The sequence below is a fragment of the Nyctereutes procyonoides genome, unplaced genomic scaffold (genome assembly GCF_905146905.1).
Source record: "Nyctereutes procyonoides isolate TBG_1078 unplaced genomic scaffold, NYPRO_anot_genome, whole genome shotgun sequence".
Classification (NCBI taxonomy): Eukaryota; Metazoa; Chordata; class Mammalia; order Carnivora; family Canidae; genus Nyctereutes; species Nyctereutes procyonoides.
In genome coordinates, this window is record NW_026575125.1 from 115,900,868 (window position 1) to 115,924,818 (window position 23,951).

At 53.8% G+C, this 23,951-nt stretch overlaps 1 protein-coding gene across 2 annotated transcripts in view; it reads left to right on the forward strand.

The window, feature by feature from the left end:
- Positions 1-16,528, forward strand: part of MAMLD1 (mastermind like domain containing 1) — a 118,785-nt gene extending 102,257 nt beyond the window's left edge. The window contains exons 4-6 of one of the 2 annotated variants that reach the window (XM_055338493.1): positions 6,873-7,116; positions 13,340-13,424; positions 14,594-14,732. In XM_055338493.1, coding sequence (XP_055194468.1) covers positions 6,873-7,116; positions 13,340-13,380 — 285 coding nt within the window. In that variant the 3' untranslated portion in view covers positions 13,381-13,424; positions 14,594-14,732. Of the gene's footprint in view, positions 1-6,872; positions 7,117-13,339; positions 13,425-14,593 lie in introns of both variants that reach the window. The other variant, XM_055338492.1, reaches the window with a different exon arrangement.
- The last annotated feature ends 7,423 nt before the right edge of the window (positions 16,529-23,951 follow it).

The following is a 23,951-nucleotide window of genomic DNA, read 5'->3' on the forward strand; positions in this document are numbered from 1 at the left end:
TGTCATCTCCCACCCTCTTCCAGAGGTAACCTGGTCCTCTTATTCCTGAGCCCAATGAAGCTTTGGCCATCCAGGCCAAGCTACTTTTCCACCTTCCCCTCTGACACCTTGTGATTCAGTTTCCTCGGGCTGTGTAGACCATTCACCTTGGTTCTAGCTCTTCTTTAACTTGGGAACTATTGTGCTGTTGTCCTCCCCCCCCCCCCCGTCCTCCTTATCTTTGAGGGATTGTGTCTTTAAAAACAAAACCAAGCCCATACTACACTTTGAGTGGGGCTCTGGGAGGGAGCGGAGTTAGATGCTCGTGTTAAATCGGCTGTCTAAATCCGGAAGTCTCCAAAGGAAATCCTGCCGCTCCCTTCCTCGGTTGCCCGAATGTGATGGTGAGTTGGATGGCTCCTCTGGCACCCTGGGGCCTGTCAGCAGTGCTCACTGTAGCCAGCAGAGAGGCACTATAGGGGGAAGAATGTGGATATGCGTAAGCATAAGGGTTAGGCTTCAAACATTGCGTTGTTGGTATTTGTAATTATGAGCCTGGATTTGGGAGCTGGTCGGACCCACGTTTGGCTTCCAGCTCTAACCCTTACCTACTGTGTGACTTGGAGCAACTGGCTTTGTTTCTCTGAACCTTATTTTCCTCCCTATAAAGTAAGGAATAGTAATGGTACCCGTCTTTCAGAGTTGCCTTGGGAATGAAATGGGATTAAATGAAACTGCAGCATGTAATTCAGTGCCTGGCACATTTGTACGCATTCAGCACACAGTAGGCGTTACCATCACTGTCTTGATCATGAGACATGGAGGACATCAAGGGCTGGGTAAGGGGAGGGCCTCAAAGCCATCTGGAATCCAGAGCCTCGGCAGCCAAGAGAGGCCTGGGGCACTAGTTGCTCTGACAGCTTCTGGAAGGTTTCTACGGTCTCATGATCAAGCAGTGCCATTGACCTCATCTTGCTCCTGGGATGATTCCCCGGGGCCCACCCAGCCTGACCAGCCACAGCTTTCCTAGCTCATCACCCAGCATGACTGACAGCAGGCACTGCACTGGCCCCGCTACAAGAGCACCCCATAGGAAATGGCCAGCCCCAATATCAGAAGAGTATTGCAGACATCCTCTGAACCCAGCACTGTGGGAGATACCGAGGAGTATGCGTCTCTAGCCTCAGCGGTTACTGGGCCACCTGCCTACTCATTAGAATTCATGCTGCAGAAAGGATATTTATTCCTTCATTCCTTAATTGATGTATACATTATTGATTTTGCCTTCTTGTGTTCTCTCACCAAGGTAGCAGTTTACCAGTTGAACTTCATTCTGTGATTAAATCCCAAGTCTGGGAACTTGATTTGACTAAGTGAATTTGATTCGAGGCCCCATCAATTTTAGTCAGCTCTAGACTTTTAAACTTTGAAAAATTAAAGTTAGATTATATACATTTATAAAGGGAGAAAATCCAGAAACGCTCAAACTCTCCCAGCTCCTGCATCCAGAATCCAAGGACACTTTAACAAAATGCAAATTTCTGGGAAAGCTCCACCCAGTGGGTGGGATTGGCACTACCCTAGAGTTCTTGGAAGAATCTCTTCAGTGAACCCTAGCTCCCTCCCACCCCCTCTACCATATGGATCATAACAGAAATGCCCCAACTTGGAGTTCTCCTAATTTTAGGATACAGTTGTTGCGAAAAGAACACATGGATCACACAACAGCCAACCCAGCAGCCATTCCACCGCCGTGGAACCCTAGCGGCCTTCCAGATTCCTCTCACTGCTGGTCTGCTTATTATAATAGTGAAGGTTTCAGTTGGGCAATCTGATCAAGAAAAACCAGGGTGTGGGCTTTGAGGTTAGACAATATCTGGGTTCTAGTCCGAGCTCTGGCATCTACTAAGGAGTGACCTTGGGCGAAGTGCTGCATACATGGCAGAGGTGTTATGGGTAATGAAGACCCCCACTAGCTTAATTTCAGAGAGTGCATGCAACAGGAAGGCACTTGCATTAGTGTTCATCCAAGTAATCTTCATAACCCCTGCCATGCTATGAATAAAGTACAACCATGACCCCTCTTTTACAGATGAGCAAGTTGAGGCACAGAAAAGTTAGTAACTTCCTCACAATGACATGGCCGAGAAGTGGCAAGTCCATGATTCCAGCCCAGACCTTCTCCCTCCACAGCCTGCATGCACTCTTAGCCACTATGCCAAAGAGCTCTGCTCTCCAGTACTGTAACCAGCAACCCCACGTGACTATTTAAATCAATTTAAATTGATTAAACATAAATAAAATTAAGAATTCAGTTTTCCATTTGCACTAGCCACATTTCAAGTGCTCGTCTGCCACGTGTGGCCAATGGCTCCTATACTGGACAGCGTAGGTATAGAGCATTCTTTTCTTGCTGGGAGGATGATTCAACACTATCAGAAAGTTCTGTTGGACCATGCTGTTTATAGAGCTTCTGTGATTTTATTCCTTACAACATCCTAGACTTGAGTTGTATAGCTTTCTTGTATTTCTATTAATAGACACATGGTTGTGATATATTGAAATCCCTTTTGCACTTGGCCAAGTGGGAAAACGGCAAGCAAAAAGCCAAGAAGTCTAACTCACATCACATTTTTCCAGTTTTCCCAAAGCATTACTTCACATTTATAAAAAAAATTATAAATTTATTATAATAAATTTATAAAATTCATAAAATTGTCTCCTGTCACTTGTTTGACATGCAGGGGCATTGCCCAAAGATTCAGCTTCTTCCACAGCTCTGCCTTGACCTCTTTGGGCTATCTGGATAACATTTAGTACCCTAGTACATTCATCTCACCAGTGACTTGAACAACTGGAGCTGGCTTCTGAAGTCGGCTCAGCCCTGAAGGACCCGAGGCTTAGAGAGTCTCTGGCATATGTGCCAAGACTCCAGCTCCTTCTCTTGAGCTTTCTCTGCTCACCTCTGTTACATGGTTAGCAAAGGCCAGAAAAAGGAAAGAAAGGAGTTCAAGACTCATTGCCTTAACTCCTGGATGATTTGGTCTAGAACTCTGCAAGGCTCCAGAAGTTGGTAGAATTATAGAACACAGCTAGAACCTTGTGAATACACATAGACCTCCATCTGAATCTTCTGGTGTGGAAGACTGGACCAATATCTAATCTAGTCCATCATTTATAGAGTTAGAACAACCATCCATATCCAGTGTCAATGAAAGAGGACACCTTGGACTCTCCTCTTTACGTGCAGAAAGGAGCCTCTGTACTTCCAAGCCCAGGAGTTGCTTGGGTCTTGGCCACTCTATAAATCAGATGCAGGTCTGTACCACTCGCCACTGTGTGTCCTGGGTAAACCTCTCTACTTCCTTGTTAGCTGATGTTATTTTTACAGTGTGGTTATGATCCCACTCTGTTCTATCAATGGGTTTTATTAACACAACAGTGTTGAAAAGGGCTGAATAGATGTGCTTATTAAATGAGAGGTAAGGCTCCATTTATCATTAACGTTCATCCCAGAAAGAGGCCAGCACGGTCCTCACCAGATTACCATCTCCCAAGAGCCCGGGACATCACACCAAGCTCCTAACAGAGTAAGGTCAGTTGAATTCTCTGAGTATCTTCTGAGCCCCTTGCCTGTGCCAGGCACTGTCTGGGCACTAGAGGGATTCAGAGATGATTAAGACCTGGCCCAGCATGGGTGTTCAGTCAGCCACAGATGCAGGGCCAAAGGAGACGCAGAGTTTCCAGAGTAGAGGAGCTGGATCTCAAAGGATATGCAGAAGTCCCAGAGTGAAAACTTGAAGAAAGGGTATTCTAGGCTAAGTGAAGCAAGGGGCACCAGCTCAGAGGGCTGGACACACATGATAGCCTGTCTGGAGAGCTCTGTTGGGCTCAAAGGAGACTGGCATGACTGGAGGACAGAGCACATGACACAATGGAACATGAAACCTGGTTCTTAGGGCTGCCGAGAGGACAGGAGGCCAAGGTCATGGACAGCCCTAAGAGCAGAACTTAGCAGGATGTGCTTGCATCCCTAGGCAGCTACAAACCATTGGAGGATTCTCCAGGAGGAAGGACCCTTGGCCAACCTCAGTCCAGCAAGCTCTCTGGCAATCATGGAAAGCCCAGGATCCAGAGAACTGGGTGGATGGGAGTTCTGTGAAATTAGGCACGAATACTACCAGACACCATCCATGCCATGGCCTACTTCTACAAAATTTGGAGTCACATGGAACCAGGCAGTCTAAGAGCTAGTGACCATGCCCACCAATAATTGTTCATTGACTTGCTTTCCTGAGATTTTCAGTGATTCCAAAGAAAGAGATGGGTTGACTTTACATTTGAAAACCTCAAGGAGTTGAAATGTCCCTGGCAGTCTCTTCTTTGAAAGTAGGGCCTCATATTTATAGGGTGTGTGATAAGCAAGGGCTTTTTTATTTCCCTCACCTTAAATAAAACCGGGAAGATGCATGAGCATCAGTTATAAAGCTCCTAGTCAGTCAGAGTCAAGATTGAATCTCATCTATTTTATTTATTTCGTTTTTCAACTGGGGATTGCATTGGCCCGCCAAGTGCTGTTCCCAGTCTACTCCCCTTAATAGCTTGAATGAGTAGCTCTGGGCCCACTCCCAATCGCTGCTCAAATAGAAGTGCCCACACTGTTGGGGCATCTTCCACCCCTGGTAATGTCCATGTGCCATCTGCAGATTTTTCTGCCCGATGAACCACTGAGGCGCTGCAATCATACTGTTAATGCTGATTGGGGGGGGGGTCCTGTTTCTTGACCCATCACTAATACCCTACAAGTCACATGAAGCTACCAGGGATTCCTGAGCAAAAGCTTAAAATGCTTCAGCTCCCTACAAATAAGCCATATTCATGGCTTTGAGGTTGTGTCATCATGGAGTGGGCTGGCAAGCAGAACTCTAGTAGTATTTGCATTTGGGGATCGAAAAAACTCTAAAAACTCTAGTGTGGCTATCAGATAGCATCTAAAATGATCAAGGAGCCGGGAATGCAGGCACGAAGAATTGTCAATTGTAGAAAGCAACGTTTCTGCTAACGTCCTGGATGAGCTTGCTCCAAGGACAGACGAGGAAGCTGTAGGCGGCCAGTGGGCTCAGCTCTGTAGGAATGAACCACCCCAAGAGGAAGGGCACTGGGCCCCCGCGCAGTCACTATACCGTCCGACTGGCGAACAAGTATCCTTTCCTGAGTGCGTTGAGTTGACTTGCTAGGGATATTTTGTGTTTTTTTCTGCTTTTGTATCTGTGTGGAGGCTGGGTGTACTCTCTGAAGCTCCCTGGGTAGATAGATTGTCTTCCCAATCCCCTCTTTAAGTATTTGTAATTTGTTCTTAAGAATTTGTCTGGAGCCCCCGTTGGAACAATTTGCCTAAACTTTTCTAAATGGTGTGTCTCAATGGTTTCTACGTTTCAGGACTCGTTTTGTGATCTGGTAAGTTCCTGACTCAACACACACATACACCGTGGCAAACCATGTGCGGGGCGGGGGAACTGGGCAAACCTCACGTTTGCATCCTGCTCTGCTACTAACTAGCTGTGTGACTTTGGGCAACTTAGCTAACCTCTCCGGGCCTCAGTGTCTTCATTTGTAAAATATGGACAATAATAGCTTCTGCCTCATAGTCAGCTGCATAAAGAACTGACGGAGACCAAATGTTGAAAGCACTTGGGTCAGCGCCTGGCGCAGAGCAAATGCTCCATAAATTCAGTGGTGGCGATTTTTACTGCTATTTCGGACGGGACATCCAAATATCTGCTGGCCTGTCATCCATTGCAGGGACGTGTGCGCAGGAGGTGCTTAGTAAGTGTTTATTGCAATGAACTGAATTGATTCCAGCCGTTTTAGCTTAGTTTGGGGGAGAAAGATTTCCCTTCCTACTGGGATGATAGGAGACGTGGATGATGACTCGCAACCCTGGTGTTACAGCATGAGAGGGAGGAGGCCATGGCCTGTAGGAGGAAGAGCCCACGGAGGCAGGCTGTCCCCTGGTCCTTTCGGGCACCACTATTGCCAAGCGCTTGGTGTGTCTGTCAGGATGTGAGGGCTAGGTCAGCAGCTCATTTGAGTCTTAAAATTTTCTCTGACACGGTTATCAAGTGTGAGGTCTCTAAATTGCCTTTGGCTGAAAGATTTGGGTCCTATGTTCAATTCTGGAAGAATCCCTGTCATCTAAAACATGATGGCAAGGAAATCCCCCCCGCCCACCCCCCACCGTGAGTCCGAAAGCCTTGGGGCCCTGGTAAGGTGAAGTGCAGTGAGGGCTGCGGTTCAGGACTCGTCTGTCATGGGATTTACACTTGACTGTTTGGTTGTGCACTCACCATTTGGTTTTGCAGATTCCTCAGCATTTCTACACACACAAACCTGCAAACCGGTTTAGAACTGTGTGTTCTGTTGGGCTCTGGGTGGGGGGGGCGGGGAGGGGAAGGGGAGGGATCGGGATTGGTCGAGGTCATTGCCGATGAACCAGCTATCTGACCTAGCTTCCTTCCCGTTTCCAACGAGACAATGACTGATCAGGGCACAGGATCCCTAACTGAGATCCATGGATCTCATGGATGGGTATTAAGTGTCCAGGAAAATCCCTGAAATTATATGTAAAATGTTGGTGGGCTGGGAAAGGGGAACCGCCCCGGGGAGTGCTTTTTTTCTGTGGAGAGAGACCATAGCTTTTATTCTCAAAGAAGTCCGTGACCCAAGACAATTAAGACCACAAAGCTGTTTGGTTTCGTTGCCCCAGACCACTTGGTGTGTATAACCACAACACCCAAACGACCCCGCTAGGCAGGCGGTCATGGCAGTGACAAGATCAGTCAGAAGCATTGTGTGGCCAAGCAGCTGATGGATTGTTCAATCGGTTGTTGTAGACTCATGTAGACAAAGCCTGCAAGCTTGGGGAAGCCAGGCACCCCCAGGTCAGCCTCGGGCGACAGCCCCCATCCTGCCAGGCCCTGGGGAGTGAGTCCTTCCTGCCCGGCAGCTCCTTTGCTCATGAGCTGGCCCGAGTCACCTCCTCGCACAGCACCTCAGAGGCAGCGCCCTGGGGCGGCTGGGATCCGAAGGCCTGGAGGCAGGTGCCTGCTCCACTACTGCCTAGCTGCGACGCTGTAGGTAAGTCACTTCCCCTGAGCCTCGCTTTCTCATCTGTCAACCGGGACGCAGTCCCCTGCTCAGCCTGCCCGCCTGCCTCACAGGGTTGTTGGGAGGAACACAGGAGGTGACAGCCCATAAAGCTCTGTACACCTAGGAGGGCTCTCTAGTGCTTTCTCTACTGTGTCCCGGCCAGTCTTTGGCAAAGAGACCACCCAAGCAAGCTGAGTGCTGCAGGCGCCCCGAGCCTCACCTCCAGGGAAATGAGTGGGGGGTTGGGCCGGGTGCGATTGCTCCCTCCCTGAGGTAAGCCTTCCAGCACCCTGGTTCCTTCCCTGCCTGTGTGTCCCTGCAGCCAGACTGTGAGCCCAAGGGGGGCAGGGGCTGTGCTTCTGCACCTCCGGATCCCCCCACCCCAGTAGCTGCCTTCTCTGTACCCGGCGGGTGCTCGGGAACCACCTCTCCGGCCAGCTCCACTGCGGACTCTGCACCCCCAGTGTGTTCTCTGACCCCACCCAAGACGTGTTCGCCCTAGAGGTGGGAAGCTGGATCACCCCACTGGAGGACTGGCAGCGGGAGGAGAGAGGGCAGAAGGAAGCCCCGTCAAGCCTGTCCACGATGGCCATGACTTTGGCTCATCCCCCAGAGTCTAGAAGGAACAGCTTGACTTGCCCCGGAGAGTCACGTTAGTGGGCATGGGAACAAGAGGGTGGATGCCAGCCAGAGTGGGCCTTCGTGGTGAGCACCGTTTGGATCGTGGAGTTGTTGCTCTGCTGCAAGAAATAGGAGTGTGCACAGGATGCCTGCCCTGTCTGCAGGAAAACCAAAACAAACAAAAAAAAAAAAACTGGAGAAATGAGCATTTGCTAGTGATAGTGATCAGAAGATGGTCATCAAGCTGAAAGGGCCTCTGGGATTCTGGCCTTTAATGGAAATTCTGCTCCGGTATGGACAGCCTTGTTCGCCTTAGGCCGCCAGGCGCAGCCGGGAAGAACGAGCAGTGCCTTCTGCTCAAGGTCTATTGATTCCTCTCTCCTTTCCCCTTTCCTTGCTGTGCTCTCAGAGTCACGATGCTCTTCAGCTGTTCACTCTTCGGCTGAAACCTGAGAAATCGGGTCCGGCACAAAGCTCCCAGGGAACCGGAATTAGCAAAAAACGGATGGGGACATGTGGTCCGCTCGGGGTGTTGTCGTGTCCCACCCTCGTCTTCCCTGCCTCGCCCTCTCCTCACAAGTCACACGTTGACTAGCTCACTTCCCATTAGCATCCCCTACCTTATTGCATCTCTTCCCCAGGCCACACCTTCAGGCCGGCCCTGGACGGGGGCCAGGCAGATGCTTGGCCCTCAAATCTTGCCAAAGAGGCTTTGGAAGCTGGGCCCTCCTTGGGGGCTCTGGGGGCCATGGTGACTCAGGAAGCCCAGACTCAGTGTGAGACGGGGGATGCAGGCACCACGTGGGAAAGAAGAAAGGCGAGCTGCAAAGACATTTGTTTCCTCGGCCCCGGGATCATTCCCAGCATTTAGACCAAGCCCTTCCGGGATCGGGCTGCCCTGAAAGCACCAAGACACGGGAGGAGTGAGGATAGAGTTCACGCAGTTGGAGATCAAGTAGAAAGAAAATGGAGAGTAAAACAGCTGACCTCCAGCTCTCTGCTGTTTGCTGTTGATGGCACCGACTTTGTGAAGCCCCAGCTACAGCCGCAGACTGGCCCAGAGCCGAGGGCAGCACCACCTCTGTGGGGGAGGTCCCCGGGCCCAGGGACCGAAGGGGCCCAGAAAGACCTCTTGATCCCTTCACCCTGTTGTGATTTTCTTTAGAAAATGTGTCACCATCTCAAGTGGTCTTCTTGGATAATTTCCCCTCCGCTGTAAGCTCCACAGGAGTGAGAAGCCCAGTGCTATCCCGTGAGAAACGTGTGTCCACTGGCTGACAGAGGGAATTACGGGGCTGCTAAGGAAACCCAATCTGCCCATCCGGTATTTGGGCAGGTTCATTCTAGGGGCTCCAGAGCCACTGCAACCCCGTCTCAGTAGGTGCACTCCCGGCCCAGGAAGGCCACTGAGCAGAGGCAACCTAAAAAGGCCATATCTTGGCCTCAGCAGTCTACAGAGAGGAGAGGTGGTTTGATGGAACACTCCTCAATCCCATCATTCTGGTGGCCTTCTGGAGAAACTGAGTCACAGGCTCTGAGAGTTGGGAGGGACCAGGATACAAGGAAGCTCACCTGTCATTCACTGTAGGAAGCACCCATGGCTTCCAAAGGACACTTGTGGAGAATTGTAGCCCCAGAGCATCAGCACCTCCCCCCCAAACAGGGCTCCCGGGGGAAGTGTCTGCACTGCCTTCATCCTTAGGCTACCGGCCAGCCAGAGCCCCTGGGCCTCAGGTGTCCCCATCCATATGGATGTGAGAGCCCCCAGAATTCCGATCTTGATTTCACGGTCTCTGGTGAGAACGCTGTCATTTCAAAGGCTAAAGTCAGAAAGGTGGGTGAATCGAGCTTCCAGAAACTACAGAAGAAGGTGCTTCTTGGAGTAGAGTGATAAGGGAAGGAGCATACACAGTAGAGCTCATTAACCTTTGAACCTTTAAAGTGGCTGAGTGCCTTCTTCTGGATGGCAGGCTGTCGCCACTCGAGTGGGACACTCGAGTGGGGGCAGGTGGGCTTGGAAAGGAGGCCGGGTTACCCTAGTTACATAAAGGTAGAAAACAAGCTCCCCCTCCCCCTCCCCTCCCCCCCACTCCTTCCCACCCTCCTTGTGCTGTATGAAACAAGGCTTTGGATCCATTCCCTGCCATCCCCAGGAGCTGTTCCTTTGGAATCCCCTTCTGAGTCAGAATGCTCTCCTCCTGAGGGTCATGGGGGAAATAACTTCAGTCTGAATCTGGCAGAAATCCAGGAACCCTTTGTAGGCTTCTGTGTGTGAGTCCTGCCAGTCATCCGCCCCTGTGCCCATCTCCCACCTCCCATCTAATTAGAGCCCCTCTGCTTGATTTAGTGGTTGAATCTGTAAGGAGTCGCTTCTCCCCCTGCAGTGGAGAGGAAGCATCCAGGGGATCCACCGGGGCTTACAGGGGGCACTGGCCTGTGGTGGCTGAGGGTGCAGCCGGCACAGCATCGGCCCTGGCCTGCTGGTGGGGGGGTGGGGGGTTACCATGTAAGGCTCAGCTGTGTCAGGGGACAGTGGGGGGCGGTGGGCAGGCCTAGCACACCCAGATGAAGCACTAGCCCTTCCACGAGCCCCCAGAGTTGGGCGAGGGCTTTGCAGCTGCCCGGGCATCAGCATGAAGCTTCTAGAAAGGCAGCCCCAGAACATCCAGGGTCGCTGTCCTGCCTGAGGCCTGTCTGTGAATGTGGCAGCTTGGCCCTGCAAGGACTGGGAGGAGGGGGTGACAGGGAAGAAGCGGGGCCCCAGCCCTGCAGCAGTGACCAGCATGGGAGCAGCCCCCCCAGGCTCACACAACACTCAGGTGACGCTGCGCCGTTGATGTCACCCGGCGCAATGGGACCGAGCGCCATGACAACCGCAGCCCTAGAGAAATGAGTCATTTGACGCCCTGCTCCCTGACCATGCTTCTGAAAAGCCACAGGTTGCCTGGGCCATCCTTCACAAGCGCCCATCGCGAAGCAGCGACTTCGGCCATCACTTCCTCCTGGTCACCGAAAACATTTGTCATTTCCTGTTTGCTCCATTTTCCAGCGATTCTAATTGTCAGTGTCAAAAGGCAACAACTGTTTTCTTGGGGCTTATCTTTGGAGCACATTGATTCAGAACAAAGGATGGGGGCCTCCGTCTGCAAAACAAAGGAAGCAGCCTCCTGGGGAGGCCTCCTCTGCCAGGGCTGAGGACGCGGAGCAGAGAGGGCTGCAGAGCCTCTGGGCGCCCTGGCCCAGTGAAGGGGCTCCTGCCTGGTGGCCGTGGCCCAGGATGCCGGAGGCCCAGCGCGGCCCGGGTGGCAACGTGCTGTCTGAACTTGGGAGTGGCTGCGGCCATCCCGCTGACCAGCGTTTCCCTTCAACTCGGGAAGCTCCGGATTCTGTGCTTCCTTGGATGAACACCGGCCAACAGCCCCTGGTCCCCGTAACTCTGCCCTGTTTGAGAAGCGCTCTCTTTCATCTGGCCAGCACCACCCAGTTCCTCCACCCTTTGACCCCTGCCCCAGCCCAGCCTTCCCTTTGATTTCCCGTGCCCTTGCGGGGTCTCTCCTCCCTACTGCCTCCCCTTTGGACTCCTCCGCCCTGCCCTGCTTTTTCTCCGGTTGTGCCCTGTAGCCTCCACTTGACCCCTGACCCTGACCCCCGGCCCTTGCACGACTGCATTGTTGCTGTTGGCCCAGCCAGCCACAGGAGCCCGTCCCCAGAAGCAGCTGGTCCCCAGGAGCAGGGGGCTGAAGAGGCTAGAGAGGCCGGGGCCCTGAGTCTGCAGTTGGGAGACGTTGTACTTCCTAGCTGGGTCACTTCCAGCATGTCATTCAACCTCTCTGAGCCTCAGCTGTCACAGCAGTAAGCAGGGCCCTTGAGCTTCTGCCCCGATCCCCAGGGGCTGGTATAAGGGCCAAAGGGCAGAAGAGAAGTCAAAGGGCTGCCCCAGAGTGAAAGCCCGCTTGTCCCCACTGTCACAGGCAGAGCCTAGCTTCTGTGTCCCATTTCCTGTCTGAAGTGGTCGTGTAACCGCCCCCCCCCCCCGCCCACGGTCCTCAGTGGCCAGATCCCTAACTGGCATGACATAGCTGTGCCGATCGCGAAGATGATGGGAAAGGACAGGGTGCGGGCAGTTCAGTACAGTGAGCATGCCTGGGCTGGCCCTGGGTCCCCAAGCTCCAGCAGGAAGAGGACAGCTCCCCACCACCCCAGGTGTGGCCGGTCCCAGCGCAGGGGAGCAAGGGCCCAGACAGGAAACAGGCTAAGGACGGGACGGTGCAATGGCTTCTGATGTAGTCTGTCCTCTGCCTTTGGCAGGAATAGAGGCCGGGAACTGCCACCAGGCCTGGGAGCCCAGCACTGTCCCAGGTGCCAGTCCTCCACCTGCCCGGCCCACCCCAGCCCCACTGAGGGCAGAAAAGCAGGCCCTGCCAGGCAGCCCATGTTACAGATCAGGTCCTCCAGCATCTGGGGCCCATGGGGCGGTGGGGGGAATGCAGCTCAACAAGGGGCCTAAGGGATGAGGGGTCCTCCCATAGGGAGCTGCCTTGGTTGTCAGCACACTATGCAGCGGGCTTCTCGAGAAGGGGACAGAGATGGCAGTGGGTGAGCACCGCAGCGGGAGTGAGACCGGGGTCCTGGTCACAGCCTGAGGCCGTCCCCTCCTGGCTGAGGGTCTCGGGGCCAGCGGAGCCTCCGGGCCCTCCCCTGGGCCTCTGCCTGCTGTGTCCTCCAGCCACTGCTGGACTCCGTGCTGGCTCCTCCCCCAGCCCACTGGCTGCCCCCGTGATGGAGACAGGAAGCTCGTCCTGATTGCCCCTGCGACAGGCAGGCAGGAGAATGGAGGGAAGTTGGCAGTGGGTGGCTACTCTGGGGGGCAGACAATGCGTTTATCTGACCGTGTGATCGTCCTGCCGTTCATGCCAGGACCACCCAGAACAAGCCTGGGCCCTTTCCCTGTGACAGCCCCACAGAGGCTGGGCTCCCACCACCACGTAGCCCAGGGTCTGCACTGCCCCAGCCACAGCATTCCTGGTTTGCTCAGCCATTCGTGGTCTGGGCCGTTCCGGGGCCGAGCCCTATCCCTCTCACTTAGTGTCCTCGGAATGCAGCCAGTTCCTCTGGGTCTCCCTGAGACTGGCGTGCCCGGACTCTGGCCAGCACTGTAGACATGGTCTGGCCAAGGCAGAGGAGTGCAGGACTGTCACCTCCCTCCTTCTACATACTCTGCTTCTATTAATGCAGCCTAATGTTACATTTGCTCTTTTGGTGACACATCTCACTGCTGACCCATCCTGAGCAGAAGGACATCCAAAATGCCTGAACCTTTTCTCTGTGTGCTCTTGCTGTTAAGCTCTGTCTCTCCTGCCCCATCCTATGCTGTCGCAGTTGATTTTTTAACCCAGGTGCAGAATCTTACTTTTGTTTATACCTGTGGAATCTTGCTCGGGAGGGCGGGGCATGCATGCAAGTGTGTGTTGATGTGTTCACTCATGCTTTCTGCTACACCAAAGCCAAGTCCTGGGCCCCCACGCGGCAATCCCAAGGCCGACTTTCTTGGTAGCCACTATCTAACACGTCTTTCTCATCTTCCGTTTAGCAAGAGAAGCAGAGATCAGGTCTTATGGCAATGACCCCTGAACAGCGGAGAGCGTATATTGCCCAACAGATGAGTCAATTTCAAGGTAAGCTGTTAAGGTCATTGCTTTTAAAGGGGCAGGCCAGGGGCTGTCGGGGGGCGGTCGGCTCAGTTCAACAGCACACTGAAAGCTTCGGTCGGATGCCAACTGAAAGCCGGCTTTTAACGACTCTAAAATCACTGCTTGATTCGAGAGATTGAACTGAGTCCAGCCCCTCAAAGCAGTTACCCTCAAACTGCTACCCACACACCTTCACGGTTCTCAGCGGGTCCGCCCCACCTCCCCAGCCGCCGCCGACTGACCTTCCGTTCGAAAAGTGCCCGAGCCGTCTCTCAGGTGTGGGTAGTGGAACAGGGGTTGGGGACCCTCTTCCTCCAAGAGTCTGCGGCAGGGGCCCCCAGAGCCTCCCCAGGTAGCAGGGGTCCCTATGCCACCCTCCACCGAGGCAGCTCTGAATGTAGTAAACACAGATGGGCCGGGGATAGAGCAGTCAACAAAAATGTCAGGCGCAGCCCCCACTTCGTGGAGCTTCCAGACTAGCCAGGGACAGTTGTGTTAAGCAGTCCCTCCCAGCCAGTGGAGTGACACTGGGCCAGGCCAAGAGTGCTCTAGCGCAGGGCTCTGGGGAGGCTGCTTGCCCTCCAGCGAGCTCTCAGCATCTTCATTTTAGCCCAGTGCCACCTCCATTCTCCTGCAAAAACCCCTGCTCCTTTGGGCCTGACGCCAGCTGAATGTCCCACCTGCCCGAGCTGGAGTGGCACATAGGGCCTGCTTTGGCTGCAGTAACAGGATAGACAAGTTCCAGGAAGGCCAGCGGCAAGGAGTGGACATCCGTCAAGGCGTGTGCAGTGCCAGGCCTGCGGACAGAGTACCAGATATAAAAACGGACCCAGACCCTGGCCTTACAGAGCTTACCATCTACCTGAAAACTCAGACCAATAAGCTGGCAGTTTCAGGACAGTGTGATCTTCTCTTGGTGCGTGTGTTTCGGGGGCGAGCTGGGGCGCAGACCCGGGGAGTCTGGGAGGGCTGCCCAGAAGAACCACAGTCTCAGTGGCGGAGGGGGCGGGGGGAGAAGGGCAGTTTCGAAGAGTCGAGGAGCCAAGGGCAGAAGGCAGGAGGCTGGAGTGGAGCCAGGAGCTCCCTGCCAGCAGCTGTGGCCCACGTTGAGGGTGACTGTGGCACTGACCCCCCCCAATTCTTTCTTTCTGTAGCCGTCCAAGAACAAGTCACCTCCAAGTGTAGCCAGACCAAGGCAAGCCCCCCATCCAGTCAGCCCATGATGCCACCCAGAGGTGGGCTCCTTCTGAAAAACCTGAGTCCAACAATGATCCCACCCACTAGGCACCAGAGCCATGAGGGCAGGGGCCTGGCCTCACCGACTCCGGGCAAGCAGCAAGAAATTTTCCACTGCAGCCCCCCATTTCCCATACCCTCACACGCAGGCCAGAACCCCCTGGGCGGCCTCGGCCCCAGCTGCCGCCGGCTGCAGATTCCCAAGGCCTCCCCCTCAGAAGCGCCCCTGCCTGGGTTCTGCCCCAGACCCCCGGGCAGCCAGTCCCCGAGTCCCCACCAGCTCAGAGAGCCCCGTGTGCCAAGAATGCCCGCAGCGCTTAACAGTGCGGCGTGGGTGGTGGCGGTCGCCAGGGGGCCTCCCCTGGGCCATGTAGATGATAGCGACTCGCAGCACTTTGAGAGCAACTCTGTCTTGGCCCAGGCACCCACTAGAGTCCCCCTGGTAGCCCCCGCATTTCCATCGCAGGCAGGTGGGCCCCCCAATCAGGTGGCCCCAGGAGGCAGGCCTGGCCAGAAGGTGAACGCTGCTCTGCTCAACCCCTGCTTCAGCCTGCTGGGCAACCAGAGCCCCCGCCAGAGCCCTGTGCGGGGTCCTGTGCCTGTGCTCAGTGCCAGCAAGTCCCCCCAGCAGGGCCTGGCCAGCTTTGCTCCCCTGAGTCCCATACAGGGCATCGAGCCGCCCAGCTATGTGGCCGCCGCCGCCACCGCCGCCGCCGCTGCCGCCTCTGCCATGGCCGCCAGCCAGTCCCCAGGTCCCCTTGGCAGAATGGGCGCCCCTCCCGAGCTGCCACCCTACGGCTTTTTGCCCCCGCCCCAGCACCCCTTCGATGGCCTGATCTCACCCCCGGACTGCAGTGAGGCGGATTTCATCGAAGATCTCTTGAAAGGCCCCAGCGTGAGCCTAGAGGAAGGCTGGGTGTGCAACCTGAGGCTGATCGATGACATTCTGGAAGAGCACGCCGCTGCCACTGAGGCCGGCGCCGCCGAGGCCGCCGCCCGGAGCCCCGGGGGATTTTAAGTGCCCGCAGAACCTCCCGCGTCCACGCCGCCTTCGGCCGGGCGCGGAGCCTCCGCAAATTCACAACCGGCCACACGCCCTTTCCTCATCGCAGTGCGCGTGGCATCCGCCTGTGCTCATCCCTCTCTCTACCTGTGACAAAATGGAAAGCTGGTGATTTTTCAAGCTACCTGTACATATTTGAAAATTTTGTAAATGGTTTTCCTAAACGTTAATGACAGAAGTATTTATACTTCATTTTGTGACTTTGTAAATAAAGTGACGGCTTTCGTTTCAGTAGAGTTGTGTTTATTATGCATTGTTTGTGTTTATTATACATTGTCGCAAATAATGCAGGCTGTGTTCTCTGGTCCAGCTCCCTTGTTAAGCTCAGCGCTACCTTCGAAGCCAGGTGGTCGAGTCCGCTTGTGGTTTTGATGCAGTGAGAAGTGGATGTGATCAAGAGGCGGTGTCCGAAGTGACAAACGCCAAATAGAAAACCCTTGGCCAATTATTGCTATTTTCTCTAAAAATTCTATCGTCTTGTGTGATTCTTAAACTCTTTTGCAAGCCCGTCAAGTCTCCGCTGGCTCTTAACTGATGCGCATATTAGGGCAAGCTTTACAAGTGCCCCTCGGAGGAAATTTGCCCCGAGCCTAAGAGTTCTGCAGATTTGGGAGGCGTGGAGAGAGGGCCTGTGAGCTGAACACGGGCCGGGCCGCTGTCCACCTTGAGGATCCAGAGTGTCCTCCTTATCGTTCAGACAGAGAACCCCCAGGCTCGCACTTCTGCAGTGGCACTTTGCAGGGCGGAGGTGAGATGCTCCTGGTTCAAAGCCTCTCAGTATTTGTTTTCATGTAAGGTCTGTGGTTGGGGGGTGGGTGGGGGGGAGTCTGTAAACATTAATAGTTGACTTGGGCTTTGTCTTTGATGGTTTTTATCTGCAATTATTGTCATGTATATTTAAGTGTCTGTTATAGAAAACCCACACCCACTGTCCTGTAAACTTTTCCTCAGTGCCCAGACTTGTGTAATCACGTTTTAATTGCCACCTCCTATTTCGCCTCTAAATTTGAAATCTGGCGTCTGTTTCAAGCCAGCGCGTTTTTTCTTTGTACTGTAATAAACGGCCAGGAGAAAAGTGCCTCTATGTTTTCATTTATCAGGGGGGCATTCGTTGCTTACGAACCCGTGTCAGCTAAGTGTACTGGTTGGTGTCTCTGGTTCTTTCAAGAGGCCACCTGGTGTCCTGTGCATCGGGAAGATGACTCACGGAGGGCCAAGGGGTTAGAAGTGTGTGAGGTGTGAACTGCCCTGGGCTCGCAGCACAGCAGGGAAGCACGTCATTTTGTTTTTAACCCTGTCCCTTCATTTTACAGAGAAGGAACCAGAGGCTGCTGAAGTCACTGCACTGGTGGCAGGGGGCAGGGGGCAGGGGGCGAGTTGTACCACCAATGCAGACTCTCTGCGCCCCACCCTCTTTCCACTGACCGAGTGACAGACCCAATGAAAGATCCCTATCACTCCCATGTAAGGGACACCCATACGGGGCGGGGGGCGGGGTGGGGGGCGCTGGGGCAGGCGGCACGTCAGCTGCAGGGGAGACTCAAGTCCTGTCGATTCGCCACGGCGGTCCGGGAGAGGAGGGACTAGCCGCCTCCCCTCCACCTCCTCTGCCAAAGCCCAGGCTTTACCCAACTCGATTCGTCCTGAGGGCGGAGCGGGAGGGGCGCCGTGGGCCTGGGGCGCCAGGGGCGCGGAGCTCCGCTTCAGGTCCAGGACCGCAGTGTGAGGGGCGTGGCCGCCGCGGGTGCCCCGCCCCCCGACGGCCCCGCCCCTTCCGGAGCCCCGCCTCCTGGAGTCTCGGCGCGGCCCCTTCAGTCCCCACCTGCGGCCCCAGCCCGGGGCCCTCACGTCCCCGCCGGGTGATTGCGCTTTCGACCAACGGGGGCTCGTGTGACTGCACCCTCGGGCCGCCCCCTCACAGCAACAGCGTGGCTTCCCCGGAGCTTCACGGGAGGCTCATTCAGAAGGGGTCCCTTGCGGTAGCCGGGGTGCGGGTGGCACGTCCTCAAAGGCAGCAAGGGCGCTACGGGGGAGGGCCCTGCCGTGCGCGCCAGAAGCGCTGCTTGGGATCCTTTGTGGTGCACAGTGATCCCCGAACTGGCTGGGGGAGCCCGCGCCCTCCTCCTGGGGGCACTGGACGTTCCGCCGCAACGCCATCCTTCGGGGGCCGCCGGAGGCGCCACACTAGGCATCGCGTCCTGCCCAGCGGGGCCGACCCTGCCCCAGGACGGTGCCGCCTGCCACCGTTCCCAAGGGCTGTGACGGGATGGCAGCGGCCTGGGCAGCGAGTGGGCTGGAGGGCGGGCGCTGCGCGCCGCGGTTGCTGGAAGCCCTGCCCTTGGCTCCCACAGCGCCGTCCTGCTTCTCACGGAGCGTTGTCGCCCCGGGACGGGAACGGGCGCGGCCCACACGCGGCCCTCAGCTCCTGCCACGGCCTTTGCCCCTGTTTCCCCTGCTCCACGAGGCGGCACCTCCCCAGGATTGGGGAGCCTCACTGGGGCTCCCGGTGTTACCTCAGCTGCCAGGCTCAGGCAGGCCCCGGCTTCACCTGAGGGCCATGCGGGGGCCCAGGGACCCCTCTCTCCTGTCCCCTCCTCCAATGGGTGCGGGGCCTTCAGGGGTTGGGCCCGGTGCCCTTCCCGATTCTGTTGGACCCACCTGCCCGGTGACTTGCTCACAGCCAGCCAGTTAGGGGGCTGAGCCCCTGGAGATCCCCCAACCCAGCCCTCCCAGTCAGGCCTCCTCAGCCTTCCAGAGGGCCCTGGGGGCCACAGCTGTCGCGGCTCTGCTGGCCCCCGACTGGCTCCACCTTGCCCCCAGAGGGCTCACTGCCCACCCTAGCCAGCCGCCAGGTGGAGGCTGAACCAGCAGGAGCAGCAGTATGGACGGCTCCTGAACACCTCCTGCCACCTGACCCCAGCAAGGTCTCAGGGCACCCAGAGGTCCTTCCCCTGTTCCCCCAGCGTGGCTGTCCCAGGCTTCTCCCTGGAAGTGACAGTTCCCACCATCCGTCACGGCTCACCTGCCCTCTCTTGTGTGCCTTCAGCACCTTCCCGGGGCCTGCCATGTCCAGCCATGTCCTCAGCCAGTCCCCAGCCCAAATATCACAGCCAGCGAGCTGCCTCCCACTCCTCAGCCCAGAGCCACCCAGCCCCAGCACCCGCTCCTTCCCCTTGGCACACCACGTCCTCCTGGCCATGAGTGCAATGGTGGCTTTTGTTCTTTTTTTTCCTGTGCTTTTGTTCTTTCAGTCCTCATGGATTTGCCCCTCAACAGCACTGGCCTCTCCTTCCTTCCAGAAAAGCACTGCCCCTTGGATTCTGGGAGGCCCAGGCCCCTGGATTCTTCCTCCCCCTGGCCTGCAGCCTAGGCCTCTCCTGCTCTGACGTCTGTTCGGTCGTGCCCCTCTGTGAGGAGACACTGATCCTTCATGACTTCCTCTCACTCGAGTAGGACTTCTTCCCCCTTTCCTGCCCTTCTCCTGGGCAGACACATGAGTTTTGAGCCTGCGTCCCAGCATCCCAGCATCCCAGCATCCCAGCATCTTGATGGCCTGGTGGAGTTGAGGCCCTAAGTTTCTTTTTTTTTTTTTCATTATAAAGATCATATAAGCTTTTATTATTTACAGGCCCTAAGTTTCAATCGCCAGGAGAATGCTATTGGACTGGGTCCCCCATTGGGCTGAAACCCCCCAGGCCCCTTGAAAAAAGAGGGAAATAGTTTAGAGTCCTCTGGATGCCTCCCAAGACAGTTTAGAGTCCTCTGGATGCCTCCCAATAAGACAGTTCTCTCCCTCATCCTGCTTCAGACAACAACAATCTTGGTCGGAGTCCCTCACAGACCACTGGCCTGTGTACATCCTTCCCACAGCAGCACAGAAGGGACGACCATCCCTCCCTCTGCGCCCTATCCCATCACCCCCTCCCAACCCTGAGGCCAACCCCCATAAAAGTCCTAAAAGTCCCCTGGTAGCTTCGTGAGACCCCAGGGCCTCCCTCCTTCCCTAGAACAGGGTGAGGCCCCTGGAGGTCTCAAGACCAACGTCCATCAATAAGGTACTATCTCTCATTTGCCACTCAGCCTTGGATGTCAGAGGAATCTGCCAGTGGACTTGGGGTTCTGAAGGTGTTCGTGGCTTCTCCAGCCTGTGGCCATTCAGCGACTCACGAAGCAGGCTTGTGCTGGGCACAGGGAGGTAGACTGACATGGTCCCCAGCCTCATGCAGTGATTTATTTTTCCCCCAATAAATACAGGGTGTGTCAAGGGGGTAGATCCATCAGGGTTACAGCACAGAACAGGACCAGTGGGAGCTATACGTGTGGTGTGTGTGTGTCCGTGTGCCTGTGTGCGTGTTAGTCAGGGTTCTCCAAAGAAACAGAACCAATAGGATGGAGATAATATCTCTATATATCTATATATAGAGATACATGGATATAGATAGATAGGGATATATATATACACACACACACACAGAGAGAGAGAGAGAGAGAGAGAGAGAGAGAGAGAGAGAGAGAGAGAGAAAGAGAGTTATTACAAGGAATCAGGTCACACGATTCTGGAGGCTGAGCAGTCCCACAATCTGCCATCTGCAAGCTAGAGACCCAGGACAGCCAGTACTGCGGTTCACTCTGAGTCTAAAGTCAGAAGAAGAGGAGACGAGACGTCTCAGCTCAAACAGTGGGGCAGGGAAAAAAAAGGGGGCTAAATCCACCTTTCTGTGGCTTTTGTTCTATTCGGGTCCTCACCAGATTGGAAGATGCCCACCCACGTCGGGGAGGGCCATCTGCTGACTGAGTCCACTGATTCAAATGTTGATGTCATCCAGAAACACCCTCACAGACACACTCAGGAACAAGGCTTAATCCGGGCACCCCATGGCCCAGTCAAGGTGACACGTAGAATTAAACAGCATCTACACCTGTGGCCCTTGAACAGCACCGGCTTGAATCCTGTGGGTCCTCTTATACGTAGATTTTCCCCCAATAAATACAGTATGGTCCTGTAAATATATTTTCTCTTGCTTATGATCTTCTTAATAACATTTCCTTCTCTCTAGCCTACTTCGTGTTAAGAATGCAGCGTAGAATACATACAACATACAGAGCACATGTTAACCCACTTGCTGTTATCAGGAAGGCTTCCAGTTGCTAGTAGGCTATCAGTACTCAAATCTGGGGGAAGTCAAAAGCTATACATGAATTTTTTTAAAAGATTTTATTTATTTATTCATGAGAGACACACAGAGACAGGCAGAGACACAGGCAGAGGGAGAAGCAGTCTCCCTGCCAGGAGCCCAATGCGGGACTCGATCCCAGGACCCTGTCCCAAAGGCAGATGCTCAACCACTGGGCCACCTAGGTGCCCTCCATACATGGATATTTCAACTGCTCAAGGGGTTGCGCCCCCAACCCCTGTGTTGTTCATGGGTCAACCATATCGCATCTACTATTTCTGTCTCTTTGTCTCTCTCAATGTGGCCCTTGATACAGGACAAGACAGATGAGCCAGCAGAAAGGAAATAGAAGAATACATGGGAATTAAGTCAAGGAACAAGGTGACATTTCAAATCAGTGAGGGATACTCGACACGTGGTGTTGGAAAAATCAACTAGCCATTTGAACAATGATAAATCAGGATCCTCTACCTCACTCCTGACATCAAGATAAATTCAGATGACTCAAGGATTATCATAGAAAAAAGAACCCATAAAAGCACTATAAGAAAACAAGGGTGGCTATTTTTACAACATGGGGTAGATCAAGCTGCTTCTCCAATCATGACACAAAACCCAGAATCCACAAAGGAAAAGGCTGATGAAATCGCCCACAGAAAATATAGAAACTTGCATACAGAAAAACACACCACGAAAGTCAAAAGATAAAGGAAGTATTTAAAAAAAATTTTTTTGGGGGGGAGACATGACAGCAAAGGCTGATATACCTACGACTTATATAATAAATAAAGGCAGTAGATTGTCTACAAAAAGAAAAGTGCCAGAATCTCATAACAATTTTATTCACAGTAACCCAAACCTGCCAGCAACCTGGGCACCTACCAATAGGAGGATGGGTAAACAAACTGGTCTGTCAGTACAATTCAAAACTACTCATCTGCACAAATAATAGTCCTCAGCAATAAGAAGCAATAACAGTAACTGATAACAAGCTACGATGTGGATAAATTTCAAATGCATTATGCTGAGAGAGAGAAAGAAGCCAGACGCAGAGCATATGCACTGCATGATTCCATCTGGATGAAGTGCTAAATTAGGGGTGCCCGGGTAGCTCAGTGGGTTAAGCGTCCAACTCCTGATCTCAGAGGCTTGAGAGGGAGCCCCATGTCAGACTGTGCTGTGTGTGGATCCTGCTTGACATTCCCGCTCTCTCCCTCTCCCGCTGCCTCTCCCCCACCCCTGCTGAAAAATATAGAAGTCAATAAAATAAAAAAAATAATAAAGTGCTAAAATACACAAAAGTGATCTATGGTGAAAAAAAAATCAGAACCAGAGGATCCGGGGATCCCTGGGTGGCCCAGTGGTTTAGCGCCCAGGGTGTGATCCTGGAGACCCGGGATCAAATCCCACATCAGGCTCCATGCATGGGGCCTGCTTCTCCCTCTGCCTGTCTCTCTCTCTCTCTCTCTCTCTTTCTCTCTGTGTCTCTCATGAATAAATAAATAAAATCTTAAAAAAAAAAAAGAACCGGGGGATCCTCCAGGGCAGGTATGGGGCTTGGCAGAAGAGGGGCACAAGGGAACTTTCTGGGGTGATGGTAAATTTTTTTTCCTAAATTCTTTTTTTTTCCATTTGAGACAGAGAGAGGGGGCAGAGAAAGGGGGAGAGAGAATCTTAAGCAGGCTCCACACTCAGTGCGGAGCCAGGTCAGATGAAGGGGGTGCGCGGGTGTCCATACCATGACCGTGAGATTCCGACCTGAGTGGAAATCAGGAGTCAGATGCTTAACCGGCTGAGCCCCCCCCCGCAGGCGCCCTGGTAAATTGTCTCTCTTGACGGGGGTGTGGGTGGCATGGCTGTACGCATTGCCAAAACTCAGAAAATGGTGTGTCTGAGATCTGGACATCTCACTGTAAGTGAATTTTACCTAAAGTAGAAAAATCTTAAACAGATATTGGACTCAAATTAATGATCTGCGGGAGTGCTTAGGTGTGAAGTGTACTCATGTCTGGAACTTACTTGGAAACACACACAAAGCGATGATTGATGGACGGATAGAGGGAAGGGTAGAGAGATGTGGTAAAGCAAATAGAGGAGCGTGTTAATAATAGAATCTGGGAGGCGGTCTGTGAAGATTCAATGTACATTTCTTCAGACTTTCCTGATTGCTTGAAAATCTCCACACTAAAAAATTGGGGGGAAAATATTTTTTTAAGTGCAGAGGTGCTTTTCAAGTACAAGCACAGCGATTTTAGGTGGAAGGAGAAGGCCACAGAGACCAAGAGTACGCTTGGGAGGAGGAAGGGGAATGGAGCCTGATTTTCCCACAGCCTCTTTTCCAGAAGCCAGTGTAGCTTAATACAAAACCACAGGGAGCTCATAGCCACTCGCTACGTGCAACGACCAGTCAGCTTGGTCTTATCTCACCCTATTCTGACAACATTTTGCAGAGACTGCTTGCTCAAACCGTGGTTCGCCTGTTTTACTCACCTCCATCGTCTGTTTTCTCAGTATTTTGAAACTGTTCTTTGTAAAATTTTCCACTTGTATCCCTCTTAGTTCTTTGCCTTCTGTAGGTGCTCCAGAAAAAAAATAAAATAAAATGAAAATAGAGCTCTTCCAAATCAGGCAGAAAATAATTAAGTCCCCGATGAGGAGGAAATTAGCATAAGGCATCCAAGTTGCCAGTGATCACCGATGACGCTCTGTCGTTTCTATCGGATTGACCCCAGATGTGCCAGGTGGTGGCAGCCGGTGGAGATGGAGCAGGGGCACGCAGGCCCTCTCTCTCCTTCGCGGGGTGGGGGGCATGTGCACACCATGGCTGTGGGGACACTTGGCGAGTCTCGGGCAGAGTTTCCACTTGGGCCACGAGTCAGCCACCTGGAGGTCTTGAAATACATTGACGTGGGCCCTGACCTCGAGAACAGCATCGAGAGGGGCGAGAGCCCGGGAATCTGCATTTGACGCTCCAGGGTGGAGGTTAACCAGCTGGGCCCTCAACAGGAGGAGACTCTGTTACCGAGAAAACTTGCAAGA